Source organism: Empidonax traillii, unplaced genomic scaffold (genome assembly GCF_003031625.1).
Source record: "Empidonax traillii isolate 1590-97213 ecotype Southwest subspecies unplaced genomic scaffold, ASM303162v1 scaffold138:size3245559, whole genome shotgun sequence".
Classification (NCBI taxonomy): Eukaryota; Metazoa; Chordata; class Aves; order Passeriformes; family Tyrannidae; genus Empidonax; species Empidonax traillii.
Genome location: NW_020955331.1, coordinates 344,799 through 372,718, shown reverse-complemented (window position 1 = coordinate 372,718; position 27,920 = coordinate 344,799). Strand labels below are relative to the sequence as shown.

The window sequence follows — 27,920 nt, the reverse complement described above, 5'->3', positions numbered from 1 at the left end:
TTTTGTATGAGAGCCAGGGAGACCTTAAACATGGAGCAGAAAAAAACGCAACCAGTAGAAGGAAGGAACCGAGACTATTGAACCAGTATGATTTATGTCCTCATTCACATAACATACTTAGATATAATAGCCAACATAGTAAAACTTCTCTCCTGAGTAGGTCACACAGTACTGTACAAAAGTCATTATAGTCACACCATTTTACAGGTGGGGAGAGGAAGCACAAGAGACAAAGTCTTTTCTCTGTGCTTTGCTGAACTGCAGTCATGGAGCATGGCTGAAATCCAGGACTGAGTAGAAGTCAAGGTTTTACTTCATTATTTTTCTTAAACTGACACCTAGACACCTGCGGGTGTGTGGATGGAGGAGAACGAGGCACTTCTGGCATTCAGATGCACTGGCCTGGGTTACACCAAAAGTGAGGTGAACAAAAGACAGAAAGTTGCAATATATTACAAACCGAGGTTATGCTCTGGTCTAAATGTTCCCAAGGTTTTCCCATTCCACTAGGCTAGCAAAGAGCTTGCCTTGACTAACATGGAGCCTTTCTCTGTTTTCCCCAGGACAGCCTGTTTTGTGTGGTAGCTGCATTTGGCTGCTTCTACTATTGAAAGTGGCAAACATTGCACAGAGGGACAGAGTTGGAGGAGAAAGCTTTGCTTTGGGGTATTTTTTGTTAAAGTGCACTAAAGCACCATGTTCTTCCTTTAGTACCTAAGAAAATAACAGCTCTACAAAGCATGTCCTACACCTGGTCTACACACTACAACATTCCTTCTTCCTTGTGGATATCAATAGAGCTTTAAGCACAATATTATTATGTCCTTTATTTAAATGGCCCTTTGTTTTTTATGTAGTATGTTGGTTTTGTCCTAAAAGTGTATTGTTTCTAAGACAAACTAAACTTTTGTCTTGAAAGGGTTCTGTTACTTTTATTTTTATGAAATTAATGAAATATTTATAAGAAAAGAAACATAATAAATCTATGTATTTAATACTTCTTCTACTGTGACATTTTCTTCCACTCTACAAGGTGCACTACCCTGGATGGCTTGTCTGCATTACTCAGATGAATGTTTTCTGAGGATTCTTTGTAAATTAACTCATAAAGCTGACCTCTTATTCTGGTTATCCAGATTTGTTTCTGTGACTCCTGTAACAATTGGGCTGTGAGTCCCAACTGTGTCACATAAGGTGATATTAACTGATAGGAAGACAAGGTATTTAGGGCATTAGGTCAGGCCAGCAGCGTGCACACCCCAAGACTGCCAAAACTCCTCCCTGCTGTAACTGCTCTTTGGTTTGGTGCACCCAGGGACATTGCAAATGATCATTGCTCCTTGTCCTCTTCAGCAGGTACTGCAGTGCTTTCTCAATCTCTGCCTCTCTGTTTTGGGATACAAGGGTGGGTGTTTACAACCAAATTTGTTAGGACTCCAGCATTGGAAAGGCTGCTGTAGATCTGTAGAAGAGTGCTAAAGCTTCTCACTCCCCCAAAGTTAGAAGACCAGGTTGGTTCCTGAGAAAGTGCGTGCCACCAGAGAGCATCTTGGATGCCCATTGGAAAGTGGGATGAGTTGTTCTGTGGTGATGCCTGTTCTCTGTGTGCTGACCAAGCACAGGTGAACCATTCCAGTGACATGAACTGGCTTTTAGCATGCTGAAGTGGGGTGAGGTGAACCCTGAATCCCACCCTCACCAACTTCAGGAGCAGAACACACTCTCCCTGTGCAGCTCTTGGAAGTCAGGGAAGTAAAAAATTACGATGCATCTTCTAAAATCCCTCTTTGGGCTACAGTGCCAGATACAGCACACTGCTGGGTCTCTGTTTGAAAGGGGCTTCCTCTCCCTTTCCTCTGATGGGAGACGGAGGGTGACTTCCCTGATTGCTTTGCTGCTGCCTGTGGGTGTCACCCATAGGCACCTGCCCAGAGATGAGACGGCACTGCTTAGTTTATGCACAACCCAGGAGTGTGAGTTTTAGGGACCAGCAAACCCCCTCCCTCCCCAGCAACACTTTCCAGGAGATGGTATATATGACCTCAGACTCGTTTGGATGCTTATATCAAGTCATGGCTATTAAATCATGATTTTTCACCTTGCGCTTGCTCTGTTTTGGAGGGGTTTAATGGCTGCTTCACAAACGTATTGTACAAAGTAGGTAAGAAGGTTTGCGTCCGTGATCGTTCAACCTCACCACCCTTGGCTGTGGCATGGGACAGGGATGCTGTATTTTCCCTGGTGAAAGAGCGAGCTGCTGCTGAAGCAGTGTGCACTGGTGTCCTGCACCGCCGGGACAGGCTGGAGGACCGTGGCTGTGTGGCCATGCAGGGCTGCCCTGAAGTCACCATGGCTCAGGGCAGCACTAAGGATGCTTTGCTCCCTCCTTCCAGAACCCCCGGAATTTACACTGGACAGACTGAGGGGAGACCTCATCACAGTCTGCACCTTCCTTGTGAGGGGAAGAGGAGGGTAGCACTGATCTCTTCTCTGCGGTGACCAGTGACAGGACCCGAGGGAATGGCATGAAGAGTGGGGAGCTTTAGGTTGGATACTAAGAAAGGTTCTTCACCCAGAGGATGGTCGGGCACTGGAAACAGGCTCTTCAGGGCAGTGTCACAGCACCAAGCCTGCCAGAGCTCAAGAAGCGTTCGGACGAGGCTCTCAGGCACACGACGCGATTCTCGGAGCTGCCCTGTGCACGGCCAGGAGACGGACTTGGCCGATCCTTGTGGCCCCCTTCCAACTCAGTGTATTCCGTGACGCGGAGGGCCGTCGCGATCCGGAACGGAGGTTTCCAAGGCGCGGTTTCCCGGGACGCAGCTTTCCGGGGCCGGGCCGGTCGCTTCCCGTCGTTGCGGGGCCGACGCTCCGCCCGCGCCCCGTTGGCGTCGGCGGGAGCGGGGCGGGGCCGGCCGGGCCGGGCCGAGCTGGGCCGGGCCGGGCTGGGCAGAGGAGCGGCGGCGGAGCGCGGGTAAGGGGGAGTCCGGCGGCAGTGGAGGCTGGCGCTGTGGGGGCGGTGGGGGGCTGTGGGTGCAGCGACAGCGACAGGGACAGAGACAGAGCCATGCCTGTCACGGGGGCGCGGGTTTGGGTTGGCGGCACACGAGGGCACCGCTGCGGAGCCGCTCGGGGGTCCCTCCCCGGACCGCGCTCCCCGCGGGGTGGCCGTGGCTCAGGCGGGAGGTGCTAGACGGCCGGGACGTGGGGCACTGGCTTTGGGTGAGGGGGCAGCGTCTGCTGGGGTGGTCGCCGTGCCAAGCTTCGTGGGGGATTGGGCAGGGGCTGGGGCTGGGGCTGGGGCTCGGACTCGGGTGTGATCCTCGGGGTTGCTCCTCGGGGATGGCTGAGAGGAGACAGCAGCAGACGCTGCGGGAAACTTTTGGAGTTCACCCGCAGGGTTCCGAGCAGGGGGGCTCTGGGGAACATGTCCCGACCTAGAGGACACAGCCACGGCCTAGAGAGGACAGTGAGGAGGTGGCCCTGGCCGCGGCGAAGGAAGGTGTGACCCAGCTGCTGCGCAGGCACTCGTCCTCTGTAACCCGCTTTTGGTGTCCACCAAAGCCCTGGCTGCGCTCATTAATGGGTTTGTGCTTAGACTTTAAAGCCCTCAGGAATTCTGAGAGCTGCGATGCTCCTCGGTAGCCCTCGCTGGCTGTGGAGGGAGGTGCGGGGTGCTGCAGGTGGCCTTCCCTGTGTCCCTACCCTGTCCTGCTGCAACACCAGGACCCTGGTGAGCAGCTGGCAAGGGCTGGGGTGGTCAGGGACAGGTACCGCTGGGTTTCCCTCTGCAGGACTCCTGGGCCTGAGGACAGCCGTGGTATTTGCTTTTGAAATTCAGATGACAAATACCCATGCTTTATTTCCCGAAGGTATTTGCTGTATATACATAATTATTAAAATTCATGACTTGGAAGTTTCTCACTCCAAGATCTAACTGGGATGTAACTGTCTTGAAATCACTGTATAAAGAGCCACAAATAGTAACTGTTGCATGGCGGGACTCTCGGTGCCTTGGGGTTATGGTATACCCAGAAGGGCTGTGAATTCACAGAGAAGGTCTTGCTGGCAGTTTTTCTTTTTTATGTGTATATTAATTCACAGCACTGCCAAGGTGATCACGCTGCACTCTTTTCAGTTGTGGTGGTGTTATGTAGAATTGTCTTAAGCCACTGGGGACTTTGTTGGTGAGAAGCAGCATCTTTTTATCGATTGCAGGACACAAGTGCCAGAGCTTGTTCATTCTCAGGCTCTGCTAGAGAAAATGCTATCAGCCTGCCTAGATCAGTAGAGGAGGCAAGGCCTGGGAGGTTGTTCTAGCTGGTGTAGCAAAGGTCTGGATGCTGTTGGACCAATGAGTAGCATTGGCTGAACTGGAATCCCTTTTGTACGTTCAAGTGTCTGTGATTATGCTGCAGGATAGCTGCTGTTGTTTATCTAGAGAAGCTGAAGCAGACTGTTTTATGTGTAGACAGGACCCTGCCAGATCCTGCAGTTACCTTTACAAGGCGCTCAAGGACTTAGACCGCGTAGGTAGAGCAGATGCTGACTGTGGGGACCATCCCAGTGTCTCTGGAGGTGAACAGGCTGGGTCACAGCCAGCAGCACTCTGTTTCCAGGCAGATGCTCTGAGTCTGGAGATTGGGACAGAGGTGGGTATAGCAAGCCTGGGCGGGGCATGAAGTTGCCTTGGAGATTGGGCAAGATTTTTAAACACTGATTAAAAAGAAATCCATGATGAGTCTTTTGCCATTAACCTCTTCCAAGTCTTTCTGTTTACAACAGATCTTTACAGGGGTACATGCCAGTAAGGTTACTTGTAAACTGAGCCTTGAAGGTGGGGAAGAACAGGGGGAAAAGGATTCCCTTCAACCCATGACTGAGGAATGTGGAGGAATACAGGGACTCTTTGGTACCTTATAGCCTGGCAAGGGTATTATCTGAAGTGACAGGACTTATTCTTTTTCCCTGAGGCTTCCACTTACATGCTGTCCATGTGTCAAGGCAATTCCCTGCAGACAGCTGGCAGAGTGCAAAGTTTAGTAGTATTGCCTGCAGATGAGTCAGCAGAAGAGAAATAGCTGGTTCCTGTAAAGTGCAATGATCTTGTAGGCAAAGCAGCGCATGACAGTCACATCTGACTGTGCCAACGCCTCCCAGGATCGGAGGGACGATAGCGCAGCATTGGAGCAGGCGGTGCCACCCAGGGAGCTGTGGGTGTCCCAGGGCCTCGGTGGTCCTGCTGCCAGTCTTGTACTCAGGTCCTGGGTAGGAATTGCAGCAGCATTGGACTGGAGCATTTATCCAGTCGTCGCAATCAGCTCTTGTTTTGCACAGGCTTTCAGTTTAAGTAGCAGGATTTATTTTGCTTTGGCATGTAAATCTGCAAGTGAAAAGCAAAAGAAGTGGCAGAAGAAATCATGCTGCTGATGTAAGCTTTCAGATAATATTCTTCAAGAAGTTCTTTGGGACATCAAAAGGCAATGCAGATAGGCCGGGTCCTCCTGCCATCAGTGTGCTCAGGGTGCAGAAAGATCTGATCTGCTTCTCTGGTGTAGTGTGAGGCAGGAGTTCTCCGACACCACCCAGGTTAACAAACACCAGTGCTGCCCATGAAGATGCAGTGAAATAAGGCTTTGGCTAAGCAACAATATTTGCCGTGCCTCTTCTGCCCTTTTCCACCTGCCAGAGGTATTAACTTTGATGTTGTGGTTAAATTCCAGCTCTGATGATGGTGTAGTTAATTCACATTAAGGGAGAAGTTTTAAATCCCTTCCCTGCCTATATATCTTCTTCCTTGGTGGTAATCAATGCTTGTCCTTTTTCCCTCCAGAAGTGGCTGCGTTTTGGTGGGATTCAGTGATTCCCCGACAGGGAGAGTGACTCTTCTCCTGTCTGGCAGTCGACTGCTGCTCGCAGAGCCCATACAGGCCTCTCTCTCTCAGTCAACCAGCTGGCAGGTGATGCAAGGTCCTTCTTTGGTATGGGATATGCACCAAAGAAATAAGTTTAAGAAGCAAAGCCCTTAGTGTTTTGTAAAGTGGTGCAGAGACTGTGATTTGCCCCAAATGAGACACTTCCAACCTTGCTCCTTGCAAGCAGTTTCTCATATTCAGTCATGCACTCACTAATGCAGGAGGGTGATGCCTTAAAATAGAACAATGTTAATATTTTACAGCAGGGCTCTTTTTTCTGGTTATGCTTGGTTTCTATCTTGGAGTGTTCAGAATGAGCTTCGAGAGTTATCTTGTCTTTCCTCTTCCCCATCTGGTGCAAATGTAATTAATTTTAGAAGAGGCAGTGTTTTACACATTTGGGGAAGCAAAGCTGCGTCCTTATGTGTTAAGCTCAACTTCAGGTGCTGGATCCCATTGTTAGTAATTGTTTAGGATGCTATTTTAGTCACTTGGGTTAAAATGAAATGTTCTAAGATTAGTAACTTTATCACAGTAAGGTGTGTTGTGTTTTTGGAAGTGTGTTCCCAGTTCTTAATGAAGACGAGTTTGGTGCTGGGAGGACTTCCAAGAAATGCAGCAGCCACAGCATAGAGGTTTTAAAAGTTCCAAAGAGTGGTAAAATTATTGTTTAATCTCTCCCTTAATTTGAGTAATTAACAGAGCTGTATCACTCAGGTGCCCAGCCCAGCTCTCCGAACATCGCAGAGGCTTCTTCAGCAACATCTAACCTGTAAGATCAGAGCAGATAGAGCATGTCTATCCTGTCCTTGAAGCAGTTTTCTCACTCAGTATATTGGGTAGAGCTGCCGCTGCTGCTGTGTGGCTGGTACTGTCTCATTTAATGCAAAGCCATTTACTGTCTCTTATTTAATGCAAAGCCATTAATAGAATATCTGAAGTTGAAAATCCATTTGCTTATGTTATTGTTTGCCATCATTTGACTAAGAATACCCTGAGAGGTGGAAAAGTTAGTCAGTGTGGAGGAGAGCGGGTGTTTGGGTGTGGGAGGGGCTGGAAGAAGCTGTTGGAGTTTTGTCCTGGGCTGGAACAGTGCTGCTGTACGTAATCCTAAAGTTAGGTGTTACCCTGTGCTGTCTTTGTCTGACCGTGAGCTCTGCACTGAGCAGGAAGGTGACGGTGATAATTCAGCAGAGAAGTTGGTTGCTCTGGTGGGCTGGGCTGGCGTGGGAAGAGCTTCACCTGGTTGTGTGTAGGGGCTGCTGTGCTCATACTTCAGCACCAAAACCTCTGCCAGTGCTTTTAATGTTTTGCTGGGCAGTGGTTCAGAATGTCTGCATTCAGCATGTGAACAAGCTGTTTAATTCTCTCCAAAGGGAAGGAAAGGGAGTGGTCAGGGACCAACAGGGGACTTGAAGCACAGGGAAATTATTTTGACCAAATAACGAGAAAAGCTGCTGCTGTTCCACCCCTCTGTTTCCATGAACGGTGGGGTTACTTGAGCCAGGGACAGATGTTCTCTGCTTTTTGTGAACTGAATGGTTTCTGCTGGGACCATGGTGGTGTAGTAAATGACTGATACAGTGTGCTTGCAAGGAGACACCTTGCAAAATCTAAAAATTACTTGAGTCATACCCTGTGTTTTCACAGAGGCACTTTGGAATCTGCTGCATTTATAGCACCGATCTTACCTGAAAGTTAAGTGTTTGAAGACTTGAAGCCAGGATTGCAAACTCTTTTTGCCTGAGATTACTTTTGCATCCTCACATATGTTTGTTGTTAGGAAATGGTAAATTAATTACTGGAATGGGGGAAATTTGTCAACCCTGACTCACAGGCATTATGGAGTGAGTGCTGGATGGGTCATGCAGTTCTGAAGTATCCTTGTGGCTGCTCTTCACTGTCACTTTTATCGTCTTCACAGTATTTTTTGGCTCCCCACACACCTAAGATTCCCTTTTCCTGTTCTTAGTGTATTGTAGCAGGTCTAGCAGGGCAGCCAGGGATGCTTAGATGCCTGTAGCCCCAGCCCAGATCAGCTGTGTTTGGCTCTAACCCTGTCCCTAAGGTGTTGTCTTGCTGATGCTCAGTGGGGAGAGTGGGATGTTCATGTGTTGTTTAACTGCGTTGGACTCCTTACTTTGGAACATTCCTTAACCTGGAGTCATTTGTGCTTGAGTAAGTCAGTCCAGTCACAAAATCTACTTCTTAACAGCTCTTCCACAAAGCACACCTTTCTTTGCCAGTGGTCCGTAGTGAGGACAGTCCCAGCTCATTCCAAGCAGGAACATTCAGCAGAGCCCCTCTGCTGAGGAAAAGAGTGGTATTCAGAGGGGCACCTGCCTTTTCTCATACCTTACACTTGCCCCACCTAGCACATTCCAGCACACCCATAGCACGTGGGTGGGGAGACACTTTAAATTCCACGCTGCTCTTATTATTAGGGGGTTGAGGCACGCACATAAGGATCATTCCTCGGTGGAGGGGTCATGCTGCTCTCAGGAACAGCAGTCCAGAAGTGCCATTTGCTGCGCTGGAGAGGTGCACACTTCAAGTGAGCAAGAGACATAATGCTGCTCTTTAGTTTTTGCAAATCTACCACCCATTTCTAAATCCTGCAGCAGCTGAAAAGGGAGTATTTGCTGCCATGCCTTCCCATAAACCCACAGTTTTGCTTCAGCTGTGTGAAGCTGGGCTTTCTAATATTCCAGGGCCCCTTTGGAATGGTATAGTGACTCCCACTCAAAAGCACAGATAACTTACTTCCACATAGCTGTCACAATATCTGTCCCCAATTGGTGGTCTGTCTGTCTGTTCATCACAGAAGCAGTTCAGCTGTACCACCACTAATGACAACCTGGTACATAAAGTGCCAGAAATCAGTGTGCCCTAATGTGGTGTCAGCAGCTGCTTCACCAACTGCGGAGTCACCACTGTGGTGGGGACAGGGGGACGAGAGGGGAGCATGGTGGCAGCCATCCAAAGGTGAGCTGTCCCCAGTGGGGAGCTGCAGCTTGGTCTTACACAAACAACAAAGCAAACAGCAAGCCAGCTAGTCATTTAAGTTCTGACCCCTTCCCTCAGCCTTCTGCTTCTTCCGCCCTTATCCCTCCTTCCTCTCTTGAGGTTTCTACAGGGATGCAGCACACCCAGCCAGCTGCCTTGGGTGGTGTAAAGGGTAAAGAGTCCAAATGAGAGCTGGGGGACAGCTGAATGTGAACTGGGCATGCTATAATCCTTAGCTTGCTTTTCAGATGTGAGAGTAATATAATTAGCCTTGTAGTAATGATTTATAATTTGTATTGCAACTCTTGTTTCAGTTTCTCTCCAGCCTGACTGCTGCACGCTTCTCTCTGCAGAACAGCTCTGAGTTGCATTAAATGATTCAGTATTCCCACCAGGCACTGTTTGTCAAGCCTTGGCAGCTGATGCCAAATACAACTGGCTAAGCCCCTTGTGAGGTGGCTGTGTCTTTGCACTGACCTTCTGTACACTCTGCCTGCTGTTGACTGATCCTGCTTTGGAAGAACTGACAAATATCTCTCTTTTCTTTCTTTCTTTCTTTCTTTTTTTTTTTTTTTTTTTTTTTTTTTTTTTTTTTTTTTTTTTTTTTTTTTTTTTTTTTTTTTTTTTTTTTTTTTTTTTTTTTTTTTTTTTTTTTTTTTTTTTTTTTTTTTTTTTTTTTTTTTTTTTTTTTTTTTTTTTTTTGGTTTGGTTTTTTTGCCCCTCCTTCATTTTGTTCCAGTTCTTACTGGACGTGCTTGGCAAGATGGAGCTGCCGACCTCCTCCAGGCTGAATTCCCGAAAGAGAAGAAAAGATGGATCTGGCCCTAATGGGGCAACAGAGCTGGATGGAATTCCTCCAAAAATGTCCCGACGCTCACTCGTAAGTAAGCAGAGATATGAATTTTAGGAGCATGTGAGATTAGAACATTGAGCAGTGGTGGTTTGTCTGTGGACACAGAAAACAAGGGGGGGGCAGAGGAGAAGAAGCACATGACAGTAGCTATCCTTCTTGCAAATCCGGTTTGAAATCTTCCTTTGTTCATACTAATAACATACTTACAACGTGGGCTTAAATTAGGTCTGAGGCAATCGCTAAGCTGCTTTTGTGGTGTGTCCGGCTTGTCACTTAAGCTGAAGTGGGACAGGCATGCATATAGATACCCATGGAGGAGTAGCAGGTTGCTTCTGAGAGGTGTGTTTTGAGTGACCCAGTGGGAGGGAGAAATACTGCAGACAAGCACATGGAACTGCAGGAGGGTCTGAAGTCTGTAAGCACCCACAGAAGTAATCTGTTGAATTCATGCTCTAAAGCACTGGGAAGATCACTGTTTGATTCTCTTGGTCTGGAGAAAGACTGCATTTATGCTTCTGGTACTTCAGGAGCAATAAAAATAAAAGAACAAACAGCTGAAAGGATTTCCCCGAGATCAACCTTTAGGACAGCTTTAGCAAGCTAAAGCTAGTGGGATCTCTTCTGAAGGGGGTCTGGGCCAGTTAATGCCAATGTCAAGGGCTGACTTTTAACTTGTCCTTGCCACAGTATTGCGACAATGGGCTTTTTGCAGTTCTCCTCTGCCCTCTTCCTGGAGCTGCCCCGTGCATCACGTGTGCTCTGGTTGTTCTTTCCTTATCTCTGTCAAAAGCCAGCTGCCATCCCTGCCACGTTGCACTGGGGTCATAGTCCTTGGCAAAATAGGGCGATGCGTTGCAGCTTTCTTCCTCAGTGGCAACATTTTCCTCTTCAGGACCTTCAGCCCTCTCCCACAGCGCTGGCGGTACCGAAGTAAGAGCAGTGCCAGCAGTGAGCACTGGGAAGGCAAGCGTTTGGAGTGGAGGCTTGAGCTGTTATGTGACTTATCCCACAGAGCCTTTATATCCTTGACTGTTGTCAGACCTGCCCCGTCCCTCTTAAAGACCCCTATGTCTTTTCAGTAAGGAAAGTTAAATGTGCAGGTTATTCTTCCAAGGGAGTCACTTGCTCTTTAAGTTGGTGTCTGTCCTGTATCAGAAATAAAGCATTTGTCTACAAATAGCACAAGACAAGTGATATCTAGCCACTTTCTAAGCTTCCTGCCTGTTTTTTAGCCAGAGGGCAAACACAGATCTCCTGATGAAAGATTTCCTTTTATTTTCTTCCATTTGCAAAAGTGTTATTTATTATAGCAAGAGTAATAGTGTTGCCTAACTGTGAAATTACCTTGAAGCCTTTACCACTCCCAACTAAGCAGCTGGCTGGCAGAATGTTCCCCTGAAGCAGCAGGGCTCAGCAGCAGATGGTGGTAACAAACCTGCTGACACATAAGCCTGTTGGACTGTGCACACCACGTTAGGTTCTGACCTGCCCAGGCCCTGCAGAGGAAGGGCAAGACACTGGCAGGACCTTTTGAGAACATTTCTCTGTGTTCCTCTGATAATTTTGTTAGGGGTTTTTTATGCTTTTATTCCTAGCTTCATATCAGGTGTGTGCCAACCAAACTACAAGGAATCTGTTTATATTCACAAGTCCCAGATACAATGGCAGTGAAGGAAGGAGAGGCCTGCCGGCCTTACCTGACAGTAAGGATCCTGGCAGAGGAGGTGGTGTGTGAAACACAGAGCCTCAGTAAGTTAAAGGAGATGCTGAGCAGTATCAGTTTTCTTGAATGTAGTGGTCAGTGGTTGATTTCCTGTGCTGTTCTCTAGAAGCACTCTAATGAGGAATGACATTAGCAATAATAGCAGTGGTTTTTCGGGTTGCAGTGGTGCTGGGCACCGTGGCAGGATTCTGCAGGGGGCAGGAAGCCAGAGAGGAAACTGCTGATAAAACTTTTGCAGCTTGTAGGTGTTAATGATCTGTAAGCTTATTTCCTAGTGTTCTGACTGTTCATTGCTGCCTCATACCTTCCAGCTAAAAGGAAATTGAGCTGTTGTTTTGTTATGGGAAGGGCAGATGTTTTGTTTCCATTCAGAGCCCACCAGAAATGATGCCTGGACTTCAGTTGTTGGTTAAATGTACTGCTGTGGTCAAGCTAGCAAGTTAGAGGAGTTTTCTTGAAGCAGCTGGAGTATTCTGCCACAGATTGAGGTCAGTCCCTCACTGTGTATGGCTCAGAAATGGTGAATGTAATACAATATGACAATACACACATTAGTGCTGCTGTTGGCATTGCTCTTCTGCTCGCTCATATACTCAAATCAAGGAGCTGTTACAGTTTGTATGTCATGGCACAAACGCTCAGGCACAGCAGAGTGATGGTCTTGCCAGAGTGGGCGTAGCTGGAGCTGCGACAGTGAGGTTTGAAGCTTGGCTTGTGCTGCTGTGAAGTGCTGTGTGTCCAGAGTTTGGGTTTAGCAGCTGCAGATCTGAGCCTCCGGTTTTCTTGGGTCCAGTATAACTGCTGTCCTCTAAACTCTACATTGCTTTCTCTCTTACTCTCTAAACTCAGGCTAATCACCCTGCAGGGCTGTTTTGAGGTTTTACACTAACTAGTCTTTTAGTACACGTGTCTGAAATGTGCAGAGACGCAGTGAGTCACTCAGTGACTAGGACACTGCCGTGGCAGTGCTGCTGCCTTGAACTGCCCTCACCTTTGCATTCTCACAGCAAAACTTCCCTGGCTGTTTAGGGACTGAGGGAACCGGCTCCGTTTTCAGATGAAGTGGAAATCGACTACAGCAAGCCATACATCAGAGTAACCTATGAAGAAGCGATGAGAGGGACACCTTGTAAGTAAAAAAACTGACTGGAAGGAGATTGTGTAAATGTTGGGGTTTGGGGGGATGGGTGTGATTGTGATATCTCTGAGACCGAAACAACCTTGTGTGTTGGACTAGGTTTGCAGCCAGTTACTTAATTAATGCTTTGGTGATTAGATAACTGTTCCCATGTGAAATTGGGCCTGTCAGTAGAACTGAAATTCAAGCTTGTGTGTGTGAGGAGGTGTACCTTCACCAGTAAGAGTATTTGAAGCAAACAGGTATTTGTTTTAGCTCTCCCTGTGCCACTGACAACTATAGAGTAATATCAGAGCTGAACATTTGCTGTACTACTTTGCAGTAGCTTTAAGTTAAGCACTCTAAAAGGCATCTTTTCTGAAAGTTGAAATGGGCAAGTAAAAAAAAAAATATGTATCTGAATGTCCCATTCTAGCCTGGATTTGAATTAGTCAGTGTCATTAAACACAGTTGGCCAGCCTCACAACAACAATGTGGGAGAAACACTGTTCTCTTTGCAAGTCCAGAGCAGAGGCACAGGCAGGACTGACTCCTGAAAGATAACTGCCTTTTCCTGCCAAACAGAGTGTGCAGATGGTGCTGTCTTATTTGGCCTGTTATAGCTACAGAGAATAAAAATGCTGCAGTTCTCTCTACCTGACTGCTGCTGACAGATGAGTGAGCCAGCTCAGATTGACACCTGGCAGTGGTTTCCTGCCAGAGGTTGTGTCAATCCAGTGTATTTCACAGTCCACTTCAATTTCCCAGCTGAAAGTCTCCAGAGCCTGCTCAAAAGTCTCTTGATTTCAGCAGTGGTAGGTTTTCTGCCTGCTAGGACTAAAATACACTGCATGCTTCCTTGTTGCTGTTTATGTCTGTGCTCAGGAACTGTAGCTGCTGCAGGTACAGAGGAAAGGGAAGGATGTCCCAGCCAATTTCCAGAATGTGACTGTACATTCTTAAAGGCCTGCCAGGACCAGCCCTCTTTTGGCATACAGAAAGCCTTTGCAGTCACATATCTCCAGATCCTTGGCTCTTCAGAGCTTCCTGGCATCTTCAGCCTGAGGTCATAGAATCACTAAAAAGTGGTTGCAAGAGGCTGTCCTCAGACTGACTCCTCTGCATAGCTTGGACTTGACAACCCTGACCTTTGCATCAAGTCCTCTTCCTGCTGCCTCCCAGGCTCTGTCTCTGGGTACCTTCAGGGCCCTGCCCAGATGGGGTCTCAGCAATCCTGCTAGGTCTTATCTCTGCTGTGTCCTCACTGCAGTTCTGGTGTGCCTCTGCTCACACCACTTCTCTGAGTCTGTCTGCCTGAACTAGGCTAGAGAGCAGCAGGCTGTTCCCAAGTGTGTCCGATACAAAGACTGTGTGGCTTTCTGTTACCAGCAGCAAGAGGACTGGAATCCTGTGTAGTCCCAAGACCAGAAATCAGGGATCAGGATGGGACTATTACATGGCAGGGCTAGACTATCTCACTTTACCTCTGTGCTGACCTCAAAGAGCTGAGGTACAATTTCCCCTGGCAGAGGTAGCCTGAGGAAAGATTTGTTCCTCCTTATTTTGCTATGGATTTAGCTGCTAATGCCAGAAGTTCAGCAGAATTGTGTCTGCTTTTCTTTGAGTAGTTCAGCTGGGGTTTTGGATAGGCCCATTTGGTCTAGGGGAGCCAGTGATGCTGGTGGGGAATTGGAACAGTCTGATCCCTCAACCAGACTGTAGCTGTGGCAGCAGGCTGCAGAGGGGGATTCTGTAAAGGTCTTGAGATGCCATCCTGGCAGGCAGGAGGAAGTCAGGCGCCTATGAAGCATTTGGGCCAGTTCTCCTCTGGTAGTTCACTGCTGTGAAAAAAGTTAATTCTGCATTTGGATTTCCATAGAAGGGAAATGTACAGGGTTTGCTTTTCCTTTGGTCTCCCTTTATCTTGTTAGGGTGATATATGGTAGGCTTTCAGTCTGTCTTTGAATGTGATTGTGTTTCAGCTCAGATGCATTTGTTTCCATGTGGGAAGACAGAGACAGCCATTTCTCTTCACAAATCTGTCCTGGCTATGGCTCTGTGTTCCATAACACCCCCATGAGTTTAAGCAGGTCCTCAAATGCAGGCATGAGCAGCAGCTGCTTCTCCAGGAAGGCATCTTCACAACTGTCTCTCTGCCCTTTTTGGCACAGTGGATCGCCCTGTCAGAGTTTATGCTGATGGAATATTTGACTTGTTTCACTCTGGACATGCCCGGGCCTTGATGCAAGCGAAGAACCTCTTCCCAAACACATACCTCATTGTTGGAGGTAAGGAGTGACCTTGTTGACTTTGGCTGTTGCAGGAGTACAGTTTACCTGTGTCTGTGGTTGTGCATACAGGGCTTTTGTCTTTGTGGCCTCAGTGGCTCTCACTGCAGCTGGTTGTCCCAAATGTTGCTGGAGTCTTATTACAATATGTTGAGGGTTAGATATGTCTGGAGAAAGGTTCCCTGTACCAGGTGAGTGCTTCAGGAAAAGATTTTTCATCACGCTATTCTAATTTGACCCTTCTGTTTTGTGACAGATACAGGTGAGTTGCACATCTGAGTATCAAAACGTATTAAGGATAATTGAGCATTTGACTCTTGAGTAAGACAGCTAAAGAATGAGTAATAGTCCCTCTGTGGCTGCTTGAGCTTTGTGTCATTTGTATTGCTCTACATGTCACTCCCCAGCTCCAGCTCCCTGCTGGGGATTGCTTATGGGAATTGCTTAATGCCGAACAGATCCCCTTAGGAGCATGGAAATCAGAGTGGTTTCTTGGGCATGTGCCTGAACACATAGAAGTCAGTGAGGCCCCATTTCTCCAAATAGAAGTTCACTGTTTTGGCTGTTAAATCATAAGTCTTTAGATGATGCCAGAAATATCATGCTGAGTGCCTGAGGGGACCTCTTGAAGGCTGCCTTCAAGAATGTAAGGGGGAAATGGATACCCTTCTTCTGGCTGCTGCAGTGCACGGGCCTCTGTCCAGAGAGTGCCTCTGCTCCCCTCAGGCTGTGCATGTCATGTGTGGAGAGCTGACCTCTGGTCAGGCTGTGTAATGATGCTAAAGTAAGAGAGCTGAGAATACCTTTAACTAGTTTTCTCAACTCCACTAGCCTCCTGAAGCAAAATCAGACTCTGATCATGCAATAGAACATAATATCCTTGGGTGGTTTGTTTCCTTATCACAGTTTCATCACTGCTGAGGGCATTTTTATAGTGGTACATCTGCATTGTTTTGTGTGTTCTACAGTAGTGTCTGGAAGGGGAAGGGAGGGAGGAGAGCTGAAACAGTTGTTCCAGCTGCAAAAATGCCCTGAGCTTAGAAATCTTGAAAGTGGAATGACGTCCCCATGTACATAAACATTGTAAAACAAGCAGGAAAATAACTTCAGGTAGAACTATTAACATGTTAAAGTATCAAGGAGTATAACCACGCTCTCTGCCTCTGGGAGACTGGTGAGGAGGTGGAGGGCAATGACCTACTCCCCTTGCACCGTGACTGAGACAAGAGGCCACAGCCCAAGAGAACATGAGCTCCAAGCTGGGAACAGTCTCACCCGCTCTTTATCATCTGTTTGTCTAGAACATAAATACATCCAATACCAGTGAGACTGGTAATGCCCTGTTTACTTTTGAGTCTGATAATCAAATGAAACTCCCTCCTTGATACCTTATGTTGCAGATTATGAAGAGCTGTTAAATTTACTTTCTCATAGAACATAATAATTAAGCTAACTTGATTTCCTGTGAATTCACCCTTGTGTTTGAATACAACTTTCCAAGAATTCGACTGTGTTATGGCATTTTATGAAATTGAAAGTTTAGGCAGTGGGGCTTTTTGTTCTTCAGATTCCAAGCCTGAGGCATCCTTAGGCTTAAAAGTCCTGTAGGCCCCCAGGTGCTGTTTCATATAGGAGAGTTGTCTTCTCTGTTGGTTGGTTTTCTTGGTAAGTGCTGTAAGCTCTAGAGACCCTGAAGGCTTGGGGTGTGGGTCCCCAGCTTGGGCAGAAAAGTTCCTCAAACAGCCTGCTCAGAATTTCTCATGAATCTATTAGTGCCCTGTACTGCTCCCTATTTCTGGTGCTTTGTGGCTGGAAGAGCTGGGTTTGGAAGTGCCAGTGCCAGCCGCTGCCAGCAGGGGCGTGTGCAAGGTCCTTTGACTGTAAAGACCCGAGGTAAGTACCTCAGGCTCACTGTTGCCTGCCTGTTTTCTCCAGTCTGCAGTGATGAGCTGACCCACAACTTCAAGGGCTTCACGGTGATGAATGAGAACGAGCGCTACGATGCTGTGCAGCACTGTCGGTATGTGGACGAAGTGGTGAGAAACGCGCCGTGGACGCTCACGCCCGAATTCCTGGCAGAGCACAGGGTAATTTGTGATACCTGTTTGGAATTTTGATTAGCCTCTTGTCTGCTCACAGCAAGAATTCATCCTTGGGGGTGACCTCTGCCTGAGCAAGCTCTTTCTGCTGAAACTCCTTGAATATAGAATGAACTGGGTTATGGGAATTGAGTGGGTTTCTTGGGAGACTAGAAGCATTTGCTGAGCTGGCAGGTAATGTTAAAATAAGGTAGAGATTGTGACATGGTGAAGAAGCCTGAGAGGGTTCTTGCTGTTCCAGAAGTTGGTGCTGGGTAGAGATAGGTATGAAATGCAGTAGGATAACATGGGTTAGAAAGGATTTCTGGGGGTGTCTGGTCCAACTCCCTGTTTACAGCAGGAGCAGCTTACATTTTCATGAGCTTCCCTGCAGCAGGAGAATAGGCAAGCTGCCTTGAGAGTCTTTTATCAGTTGGTGAGATAAAGTGGAAGGAATTTCTAACATCTGTTGAACTGCTCTGAGAGGTGAAGGAGTCTCCAGGGAAGACTTGTTGCCGTTAACAAACCATTTCTCTGTGGGGCTTAAAGCAGCTGTGTCCTTATTCCCAGCCTTTCCTTGCCTCTCTGGTGTGTGCTTACAACTGATAGGCAATTGCCAGTGAGAACTCGGGACTGCTCGGATGTACTTTGTAACAGAGGAAAGTGTCTTGCTGTTCTCTGTCGCACCCCTGCGTGGAGGTGTTGAGCCGAAAATTACCAGCCTTTGACAGAAGCAGGAGACCTGCACATTCAAGATAAAAATGTTGACTCACTTTCCTTATTTTCAGATCGACTTTGTTGCACACGATGACATCCCCTATTCCTCTGCTGGCAGTGATGATGTCTATAAGCATATAAAAGAGGCAGGTGGGTCTGAGTCAGATTCCCCAGGGCCTCCTGTCAAAGATCTGCTGTGGTTTCTCCTGTGCCTGTGTAGGGGAGGACTGTTTATGCCAGAGGAAGTGGCAGTGCCTCTCTGGGAACAAGGTCTGCCCAGGAGGCACTGAGGGCAGGAAGAAGCAGCTTTAGGCCCTATTTCATATCACGAGGACTGTTCCATGTCCCAGGCCACGTATGGCCCAGCATTAATTCCTAATTCCAATCTAGTTGTGGTTGAATTAACTGCAACCTTTTGAAAACATACTACAGTTTGACTTACAGATTCTCACAAATGGGGAATTTCATGACCTTAGCAAAGGGGCTCCTCTAACTGTTCGCTGTAAAATTCACCAAGGGTGCAGCTTTCTTATATCTATCCAAACTTAGCCCTCACAGTGTGTTATATTTCCACCCACTAAATTGTAGGACCCCTTGTCCTGTCCTTGTCCCCACACTGTTCTATATGCAGTGGGTTATGATCAATAGTCTTTATACCAGCTAAAGTGAAGAACTTTTCATTAGAATACCTGGTATTTTGAGAGGGTTTTGACAAGCTCTGGTCTTACTTAGGTCTTCCTTATTGTCCCAGAAAGGAGGACTCTCGTACTGTACATTCGAGGACAAAGAGGTGGTGATGGGAGGACAAGTCAGGAAAGGAGCTCTTGACAGGAGAGATTGTTTCCTAATAGAGGTGGTAGCAGCTTTTTGCCATGTGTCTTGCTACAGCTGTCCTGGGTCCTGTTTCTCAACTTTAGGCATGTTTGCACCCACTCAGAGGACCGAGGGGATCTCAACGTCAGACATCATCACACGGATCGTGCGGGACTATGACGTTTATGTCAGACGGAACCTGCAGCGGGGCTACACGGCTAAAGAGCTCAATGTCAGCTTCATAAACGTGAGTTGAAGGGGGTCTTACCACATGCTGCAGAGTGTGAAGATTCTGAATCTTGTCTAGTGGTAGCACAGTCCTGCCACAAGCCAGTAGAAGGCCTGTCTGCAGAGCTAAGCATTTGCACCAAAACAGTGTCCTTGGAGTAGAAATTAAACTTCTGCCCCTGAAATCACCTCAGGGACCCACCCAGAGGAACTGGAGATTTACTAATACTGCTCCATTGTCAGAGATATCCTGGTGACATTTTACCTATTGAAAGAGCTGGAGAGAGAGTGTGTGGCGAAATGTGTGCTTTCTTGAATTGAATGAAAAGTGGGTTGTTTTTGGCAGTAGCTGCTGTCTCATCTCTCTCCTATTCACTCAGCCACCTTTTAAAGGTAGAGTCATTTGTTAGGATAAAACCTGATCCTGTTCCCACTGTACTGTTCTCTTCCTGGAGCTGCAGGAGTAGTAGTAAGTGCTTGAGCAGGACAAAAGGACACGCCCCAATCCTCTGCTGAGCAGCTCTAGCCCACAGACAAAATACATGGCAGAAGGCATTTCTGATGTTGGAAGCAAAGTAGTAAACATTTTTTTATCACTCAGATACCATGCCTATGAACAACAATGAAAGAGGAGAGGTAACGGCTGCTTGGCCTCTCTTTGGCATGTAACTCTGCCTGTGTTTAAAAACACCCAGCAAAAAGACTGGTGCTGTTTTGATATGCAGAGAGACCTACAGCAGGTCACTCAAATCTAATCTGTATGTTGTATAAATATTTCCTTCTTCCATGCACTCCTATTAGATAGTGCTTATCTCTGGCTTTAGTCTTGCTGTGTGTGCTGTGCCAGTGCCTGCCACAAAGTGTCTCACAGCCCCACTGTGTCTGCCATGTAGTCTAGGGAAGAAGTGTCACGGAAATGAAGAAGTGTCACCAGACTAATGGAGATGCTGAGTCTTCAGCAGCAATTCAGTGCAGTAACACAGAGCAGAAGTGGTCACCACTCAGATCTGGTGAGCTGTGTTCTGATCCACCACTTATTGTGCAGGAGAAGAAATACCACCTCCAGGAACGTGTGGATAAGGTGAAAAAGAGGGTGAAGGATGTAGAGGAGAAGTCAAAGGAATTTGTCCAGAAAGTGGAGGAGAAGAGCATTGATCTCATCCAGAAGTGGGAAGAGAAGTCCCGAGAGTTCATCGGCAATTTCTTGGAGATGTTTGGTCCAGAAGGCGCATTGGTAAGGAGGTGTTCTGGGAAAAGGAGATCTCAGAGAGATCAGTGCTCATTATAGGGCTTCTGCAGAGTCTGCAGAGCAAAGGTTTAGGGTTTAATTGCGGTGCTCAGTGTGCTGCCTGTCTCCAGACAAGTTGTCCCAGGCTTGGGCAGCCTGTTTTCAGGGGGCCCTCACCATTGCCAACTAGATAACACCAGTTATGGTTGTAGGTGAAAAGTTCCTCTGTCCCACGAGCTGGCCTGTCAACTCCAGCTTGTGCCCTGCAGGGCCACTGAGCTGCCAAGAGGATGACAGTCACTTTGTCACTGGCTTGGGATGAGTCTGAAGCTGCTTGTTTATGCCAGGTTTTCCTGTGCTGCTGGGTAAATATCACAGGCACTGCATGTTAGAAGTGCTTGAAAATGTGTGGTGATTACTCTGAGTGCAGTTCCCAAAGCCCAGAGTGATGCTGGGGCTTTTTCTGCTCTTACATTGCACGAAGTATTGAAGGGACGCAACTCTTGCTGCACAAGCTGTAAATAGTGTTCATTTCCATGACTGTTTAAACTGTGCTGTCTTCCTGTTTCCATCACTAGAAACACATGCTGAAGGAGGGCAAGGGCCGGATGCTGCAGGCCATCAGCCCGAAGCAGAGTCCCAGCAGTAGCCCCACACATGACCGCTCCCCATCTCCCTCCTTCCGCTGGCCCTTTTCCACCAAGACTCCTCCTTCCTCACCCGCCAACCGCTCCAGGAACGAGTCTGCAGTCACCTATGACATCAGCGAGGATGAAGAGGATTGAGCTACCTGCCAGGATTTGCTGTGAACTGCTAATCACAGAATCCTAAGTCCAGACCCAGCGGGGAACTCTGAATGAGCAAGAGAGCCATAGGAATAGGGCTGACAGTGAGCACAGGGCCTTGGAGGCACCCGTTGCTCTTAGGAAGGGCTGCTGCCTGGAAGCACATTCAAACCTCCTCTCCCTTCTTCTCCCCAAATCCCCTTTTTATTGTTTACGTTCTAATGGTTTCCAGGGTGAAGATGGCTTTTATATTTTAAAAAAATACTCGTTAAAAGCGCAAAGAATAGCACTCGAGCGTGGCTTTTGTTTTGGTTTCTTTTCCCTTGTTAAACCTCCAGGCAAGAGGGAGAGTGGGAAGATCCATCTGTCTCTTCTTTCCTTCAGCTCCTCTGTCTTATCCCCCCCACTCCCAGGCAGTATCCGTGCCGCTGCCAAACGAAAGACCCCTCAGTTCCTCAACCAGCATGACCTCGAGAGCACTCACAAAGCAGTGGTGTAACAAGGCTTCTAGGAAATAGAGACCTGCTGGGCTGGAGCGATAGGAATCTATCCAGCAGACCCTGTAGTGCTCATGTGCCTCTAAGCTGAGCTTCCCAGCGTGTCACAGTGAGAGTGTGCTGGGTAGGGGTACCAGCTTGGCATGCAGGAGTTACACCCGGGAAGGACTCATGACACTGTAGCGTGGCACACCCCATAAAGCACACAGCATTCACAGCTCCAAATTATATGGAGGCTGCAGGGGAAAGGCCTGTCCAACTAACCTCAACAAGACTGCTAAAATTGAGCCCTCAGTTGCTGTTGGAGAGAAGAGAATGAATCTTTGCTTCAGGGCACTTGCTATCTGTGCGTTTCCTTGGGTGTGTGAGAGCCCACATAGGAAATGAATGTGTGTACTCTTTTGAGAAGTTCCTTGTCCCAGTGTGTGGTATGTTATATGTGTCACTATCTGTGCAGACTGCCCCTCAGCACTGTGCTCTGTGCATGTCTGTGTTTCAGTTGCTGTGCTCTAAGGGCTGGAGCAGTCCTTTACACTGGTGCTGTGAAGTTGCTGTTCTAAGGACAAAGCAGCCGGTTTGCTGTCCGTGTGTGCAGCTGGACAGATGAAGGGCACGTTTTACCCCCATGAAGGGTCCCAGTTCATGTGACAGTTACCTGGTTTGTGCAGCACATGCACAAATTGGTGCAGGCTCACTCTGATCCTTGAGGCAGGTTAGAAAGAGCATCAGAGAGTGCTGCAGCTTTTTAAGTCTTTAAATGTGTAATGCTTGTTTGAATCGGTGGTCCAGTTGTACCTGCTGTCATGTCTGTGATCTGCACTGAGCTTTGTGGGCTGCAGCTCCCCGAGGGCACTCGCCCTCCTGTGCCTGAGCAGAGCAGGTCAGTGCTCTGTTCCCCAGCCAGCGCTGGAGGGACTGGCCTTGCTGTGAAGCTGTGGAGCTCCTGCACACTTTTCTGTGGGGTTTGCTTGTGGTTCTGTGGTCTCTGGGTGGAGCTGCTGGGCCTGAGTTGCCTGTATCCTGCAGTGCTGGGAGCCGAGGACAGCTCAGGGCCCGGTCAGTGCTGCAGGGAGGTCTGCAGATCGGGATGTGAGGCTTGGGAAGCAGCAGGTGCAAGGAGGAAACTCATCCTTTGCTGCCACAAGCTCTGCACGATGTGATGCTTCCAGGGTACATGGTGGCCCTGTGGTAGGAACAGGCTGCAGCTTCTTTCCAGCTTTTATCTTGCTGATCCTTTGTCACGCTGCCCAAAGGGCTTGACAGAGACTCTTTCTGTTGAGTTCGGAGCCAGTTTGGGAAAGGATATTTTGGGGATCCCTAATCTTCCACTTGGACTTCTTTCAGCAGGGATGTGTGTGGCTGTGGGAGCATGGCTGGCTGCTATGGATTTGAAGCTGTAAGGAGCAAAAATGATGGTCACTTGATAGAAGCCAGTTGTTAATCCTCTGGTTTATGAGTGGTAGAGCACTTACTTTTTGTCATTCACATTGTCTCTTCCCTCATCTTCCCCACCTTCCCTTCCTCACCCTTCCTTCAGTATGGGTGTTGCATTGCTTTCCTGAGCCAGATCACGAAGGCCAGGCTGCTTTAGAGCCTTACTACTGTTTAAAACACAAGTTATGCAACAGTGTTCTGTAAATTTGGATAACAGTGATGTTCTGGATGGTGGCTTGTGCTGCTGGGACCTTAACCTGTTTGATCTCTCTGCAAAACCTGGGGTGCTTGGTAAGAAGCCAGCCATGGTTTTACATGTAGCTTGGAATAACAGAGCTGTTTCTTGTAACCAATAATCCCTGCTTCCTCCTTGCACTGAAATTAAAATGGACACTCAAATCCCAGTCTAGTCTTTTTTTTTTTTTTTCCCTTTGTTGTTTTGTTTTCTCCTGGATCACAGGACCAGTCGTCTCCTGCGCTGTCATGTCCTATCAGGAATAGGACATTGGTCTTTCAGCAACACATGTGACTAAGTTTTCCAGGATCATCTTGTTCCCCACAGATATACCCAATGCTGCTGCTTCAGGGCTGTCCTGCACACCCCTAACCTATCCCTCACTCTTCAAAAGGAGCATCCAGAAGGGACATGCTTGATTTAAGCATGAAGTAAGAGGTACAGTGGGAAAATAAAATTTTCCTAGCATGCAGTGAACATGTGGAGTTTGATGCTGCTAAATCCAGAGTCCACTCCTGTGATACAGCCCTACCTCACTTCCTCTGTAGAGCTGGTATAAGCCCCAGGAGGGGATTTTCTGATGGCAAAGAACAGCAGCAGCAGAAGAGAGCTGAAAGCTGCCAAGGATGCTGGTAGAAGCAAGGGCATCAGAGGGTGCTGCAACTTTTTAGGATTTTAAACATGTGATTTGTTCATTTGAAAACACGGGCTAAGTTGTGCCTGTTGTTATGTCTGTAATGAACACTTGGAAGTCCAAAAATACCCAGTGGTTTCTGCAAGTAGCAATTGCTGCTGATGTCTGCCCCACCTCTGTTTTAAGTATAGAGGAGATACTGGTACTGGGGCAAGGCTGGTTAAGGCAGCATTACCTACTTGCCTTTGTTACAAAGACTCATCAAGGCTCCTTTTGCCTGGCTCCAGGCTGGCAGGTGTGGATGCTCCCTCTGTGCTCTCAGGAGCAGCCACTGCCGTGGAGAATGTGCCCCAGGGACAGGCCAGACCTATCCAGAGGTCTTGTGAAAAATCACCATCACCTGGCCTTGCCTTGGCTCTGGGACCCCAGCCAGCAGCACCCACAGGTCATTGTCACAGCTGGGTGTTGGGCACCCCATGATGGTCCCATGCCATGGCTGTGCTGCTCTGGACTTCATACTCCTTCCCCTCTATGGAGTCGTCTCCCACCCAATCTGGGCAGAGATAATATGAACCCAGTCACCAGCACAAGAATCAAGTACAAATTCATCTTTACTCAGTGCTAGACAAGAGCCCCCGTGCTGGAGGCAGCTTCACGGACCCTGTTGGCTTGTGGCTGTCAGGATTCAGACCCTTTCACACGGTCCCAAGATGCTCTTTCCCCTCTGCCTCCCCTGCTGCCAGCAGCTCCCCAGGGCTGAGGAAGGAGATGGTTGTACAGAGCACACCAGCCTCTCACCCCCCTCTACCCCTTGGCACCCCAGTTTCTCCCTCCTGTTCACGCCTTGACGTCAGTGCCTGTGGGTGCGAAGCTGACGGGCTGGTAGCCCGGCTTGTCGTCCTGCTTGCGGTAGTACATCCGCGTCAGCACTGCCAGGATGAAGGTCTGCGGGATCAACAGCTGCAGGTTCATCTCTGGAAAAGTAGAAGGGTCATCTGAAGCTGTCACCTTCCACCGTGCCCCCTCCCCATGCCGCGCCGTGTGACGGAGGGGCTCAGCCAGGAGCACACGATGCCGTTCCCCCGACTCCCGACTTACGCTGTGATCTGGCCTTGGAGGAGAAGGGCGGCGAGCAGGCAATGCTGCCGCTGTTGGCCAGGATGCTGAAGATGGCAGGCTGCAGTGCCGTCAGGACGAGGAGGAGCTGCGGCCACCAACACCACAGGTGGGGGGGGCTGCACCGCTGCCAGGATCCCACCCTTCACCTTTCCCACTGTCCCACAGCCAGACCGGGCTCTCTCCCAGCAGCAACTCCTGTCCCACCATCTTCCCCCATGCCCCCTCATCCCATCTGTGCTGCAGGAGGGGGCTGGGCAGGACAGGGGCTCACCTGGAAACAGGTGAACTTGCCCTGGATGTTCTGCTCAGCCAGGTGCTGCCGGGCCTGCCGGAAAAGGATGCCCAGGGCCCACAGGCCAAAGAGGGTGGAGGCACCAACCAAGGTGTTGATCCAGAGGGCCACACTCTCTGCTGAAATCTGTAGGGGCAGCACACAAAATATATTGCTGGGCTGACAAAGCTGCTGGGAAAGGCAAGGGCAAGTGGAGGCTCCCTGTCTAGGACATCGCCCTGCCCATCCCTGTGCCCTGGCACTCACGTCAGCAGGGTTGTAATTCCCATCGGTGTGCAGGACCAGCCCCAGGAAGACAGCGACTGCCCTGCAGAAGGCATACTGAAAAGTCCCCAGCATCATCAGTTTAAGCTTTTTCCTGGCATGGAGAGAAAAACCAGTAACACTCTGCTCAGGGCCTTCTCTTCCAGCCCAGCAGAAGCAGGGGCTGAAAGCCCTCCCCAGGGGCAGGGGTTTATTCCAGGTCTCCCTCACCTGCTCATGGTGATTTTGGGCAGGCAAGGGCAGCAGCAGCAGCAGGGCCCAGTGCTGACCACCATGGGCACATCCTTCAGGGTGCTGAGCACTGCCTCCTTCCCCCCAAAGCCTTCCACCATGACCTGCATCAGGAGGCAGAAGCAGATGGCAAAGTACCTGGGGAGGAGGAGGAAGGCAAGTCAAGCCCCATGGGCTCCACAGTGCCCCTGCCCTGGGGTGGGTGATACTCACGCCGTGGTAGCCATCTCCACCACCATCATGGAGCGCGGGAACCACAGTCCGAAGCAGCTGACTACAGACACAACCTGGGGGAACGCGAGCTTGGCACACCAACACTCCCCCTCCTGTGGGCTGGCACCCCTTGGGTGGCCCTGGCCCCCTGGGTGCTGCTCCCCACCACCCCCACATGCCAGCTCACCGTAGGGGCTGAGCTGCTCCAGCGAAGGGTTTTCATCTTGATGGGGCAGCGGATCTTGCGGGTGAGGTAGAAAGCCTGTTCCACAAAGATCGCAACCGACAGCAGCGTCATGATGGTGCAGAGGCCCATGATGGCAAGTTGGGCCGCGTCCAGCTCTGCTGGGGAGGGGGGAGAAGCCATCTTCATCATATCCTATCCCTCCTGGGGCCCCTACTGCAGAGAGCTGCCCCCTGACCCACCACCCCACAGGTTTGAGAAGCTCTGTGCCACATCCTGCACATGTCTGGCTGTGCCAGAGCTGGCGTTTCTGCCCCGCTGCTCCCTGTCCCATGTCACCTGCCCCGGTGCTGGCCCTTCCTGGGCCATCCCCATCCCTGCAGGCAGGACTGTGTGATGGGAAGCTAAGACCCTGGCAGCACCACACTGCCTCGCCCTTCCTTGGGGCTGCTCCTTGCTTGCAGCTGCCACAGCCACCCTACCACCTTCATCCCTTGTTGCTCCCTCCAGCAACAAGAGGAGGGTGTCCCCAACCCTGTCCCCCCACCTACGGTGCAGCAGCTGCCGGGAGGTGGGTGGCAGGGAGAAGCAGGCTGCCGGCACGCTGTAGTTCCTGATCAGCATCTCCACCAAACTGTGGGAGAACCTATGGAGAAGAAGGGAGTGCTGCAGAGGGCCATAAGGGCGTGGGGACACCCAGCCCTGCAGGGTCCCCACAGTCCCCTGGCTGACTTGCCTCACCCACAACTGGCTCCCTTCCTTGACAGATGGAATAATCCGAAATTCTGCTGCAAAAAGTTAGATTTGCCTGGCTGAAAAGCAGCGTGGGGGTCTCCAGCACCTACCTGGGGTCATCTGCCAGCTCGAAGGTGGGATCCATTCTGCTCTGCCCTTGCCGGCTCCGTGTCTGTGGGGCTGCTCGTCACCGCCTGCCTCAGCTCCCCTCGCCGGCCCACGGGGTCAGAGTCCCCAGGGCAGGGACCGCGGGCGCCGCGCCTCGTTCCAGTTTAACCAGAGCCTCCAGTGCTCCCCTCCCTCTCCCGCTGCTGCAGCCACCCATTGGTGTCCCGGCCCACAGAGAGCCTTGGCTGGCCGGTTATCGACCTGGGGTGCCGGGAAGGCGGCTGTCACCCGTGCCAGCACTCCTGCGTGTCCCAGGGCACCTGTGCTGGGGTGACACTGCTGTGTATTCACAAGGGCAGCCTGGAGATGAGCTGGTCATGCCATGCAGGGTCCAGGATGTGTCCTTCTGTCCACTCAGCAGCGGTGCTGGGGTGGGAGATGATGTCGGGGGGGTGGTGGGAAGCCCACCAGCTCCTGCACAGCTGTGTGGGCCCTGTGAGGAGTTTGTGGTGGCTCAGCTCCAGCAGCCTCGGGGCTGAACCCTGCAGGGCGCAGCTCCCACGGCACTAGGGGGCAGGGCTGGCCCAGTGCTCAGCCCCTGCTCAGCACTCCAGCCCCTGGGGACAGCAACAGTACCCTGGCCTGAGGAGGGGGACAGCAGGCTAGAGGTGGCACACTGAGTAGGGAGCTGAGGTGTTAGGAGCAGTGTATCCTCGTCTTAGAGGGAGGGATCTCAGCATCCTCATGGGTCCCAGGGGTGCCCACAGCTCCAGGTGTCCTCCCAGCACCCCAAAGAAAATGAGTACTGGTTTGCACTGGGTCCCTTTGGAACCCTCCACACTTTACCCCTCTGGCAGTGGGCTCCTGCTGAAGCCAGAGTGGCACCAGGACCCCAGATGGGTGCCCTGAATCTTGCTGTGGGAGCAAGATGCTGCCATTTTCATGGGAATAGGGTGGTGAGGTGGGGGGATGCCTCAGTTGCTATGGGAATGGGATGGGGAGAGGAGGGTGTTGCTGTGGGGCTCTGTGCATGTTAGAGGTGCTGCGCACACCTGGCCCTCCCCTCTCCTCAGCCCCATTAACCAAGCCCCCTATCCCTGTCCCTACACACTGTACCTGCCCCCTATCGTGCCCTATATGCTGTACCCCCATACTAACCTGGCACATGGCACGCTGCACACCCAGCCCTGTGCACTCACACACTCACCCCCACCTTGCACAAG

At 49.8% G+C, this 27,920-nt stretch overlaps 3 protein-coding genes across 5 annotated transcripts in view; 2 read left to right on the top strand and 1 right to left on the bottom strand.

The window, feature by feature from the left end:
• The window catches only part of TCTEX1D2 (Tctex1 domain containing 2), a 5,844-nt gene extending 4,862 nt beyond the window's left edge, over positions 1-982 (top strand). The window contains exons 5-6 of the mRNA XM_027884119.1: positions 343-423; positions 564-982. Coding sequence (XP_027739920.1) covers positions 343-423; positions 564-611 — 129 coding nt within the window. The 3' untranslated portion in view covers positions 612-982. The remainder of the gene's footprint in view (positions 1-342; positions 424-563) is intronic.
• Positions 983-2,928: 1,946 nt separating this feature from the next.
• PCYT1A (phosphate cytidylyltransferase 1, choline, alpha) lies at positions 2,929-26,526 on the top strand. Of its 2 annotated transcripts, XR_003571248.1 has the most exons (10): positions 2,929-2,974; positions 9,661-9,801; positions 12,527-12,626; positions 14,786-14,902; positions 16,838-16,989; positions 17,769-17,847; positions 18,615-18,757; positions 19,784-19,972; positions 20,545-22,304; positions 26,515-26,526. XR_003571248.1 is itself a non-coding variant. In XM_027884070.1 (9 exons), the coding sequence occupies exons 2-9, from the start codon at positions 9,685-9,687 to the stop codon at positions 20,749-20,751; spliced, it is 1,104 nt and encodes a 367-aa protein (XP_027739871.1). In that variant the 5' UTR covers positions 2,929-2,974; positions 9,661-9,684; the 3' UTR covers positions 20,752-23,086. The 2 variants fall into 2 exon arrangements, 1 of the variants encoding a protein (XP_027739871.1); XM_027884070.1 differs by lacking the exon at positions 26,515-26,526 and having other exon boundaries at positions 20,545-23,086.
• On the bottom strand, positions 24,145-26,992 carry SLC51A (solute carrier family 51 alpha subunit). Of its 2 annotated transcripts, XM_027884072.1 has the most exons (9): positions 26,700-26,949; positions 26,406-26,500; positions 25,858-26,012; positions 25,671-25,744; positions 25,437-25,595; positions 25,209-25,320; positions 24,942-25,088; positions 24,650-24,755; positions 24,145-24,525 (listed from the first exon to the last, which is right to left on the bottom strand). In XM_027884072.1, the coding sequence occupies exons 1-9, from the start codon at positions 26,732-26,734 to the stop codon at positions 24,389-24,391; spliced, it is 1,020 nt and encodes a 339-aa protein (XP_027739873.1). In that variant the 5' UTR covers positions 26,735-26,949; the 3' UTR covers positions 24,145-24,388. The 2 variants fall into 2 exon arrangements, with proteins under 2 accessions (XP_027739873.1, XP_027739874.1); XM_027884073.1 differs by lacking the exon at positions 26,406-26,500 and having other exon boundaries at positions 26,700-26,992.
• Between the last annotated feature and the right edge of the window lie 928 nt (positions 26,993-27,920).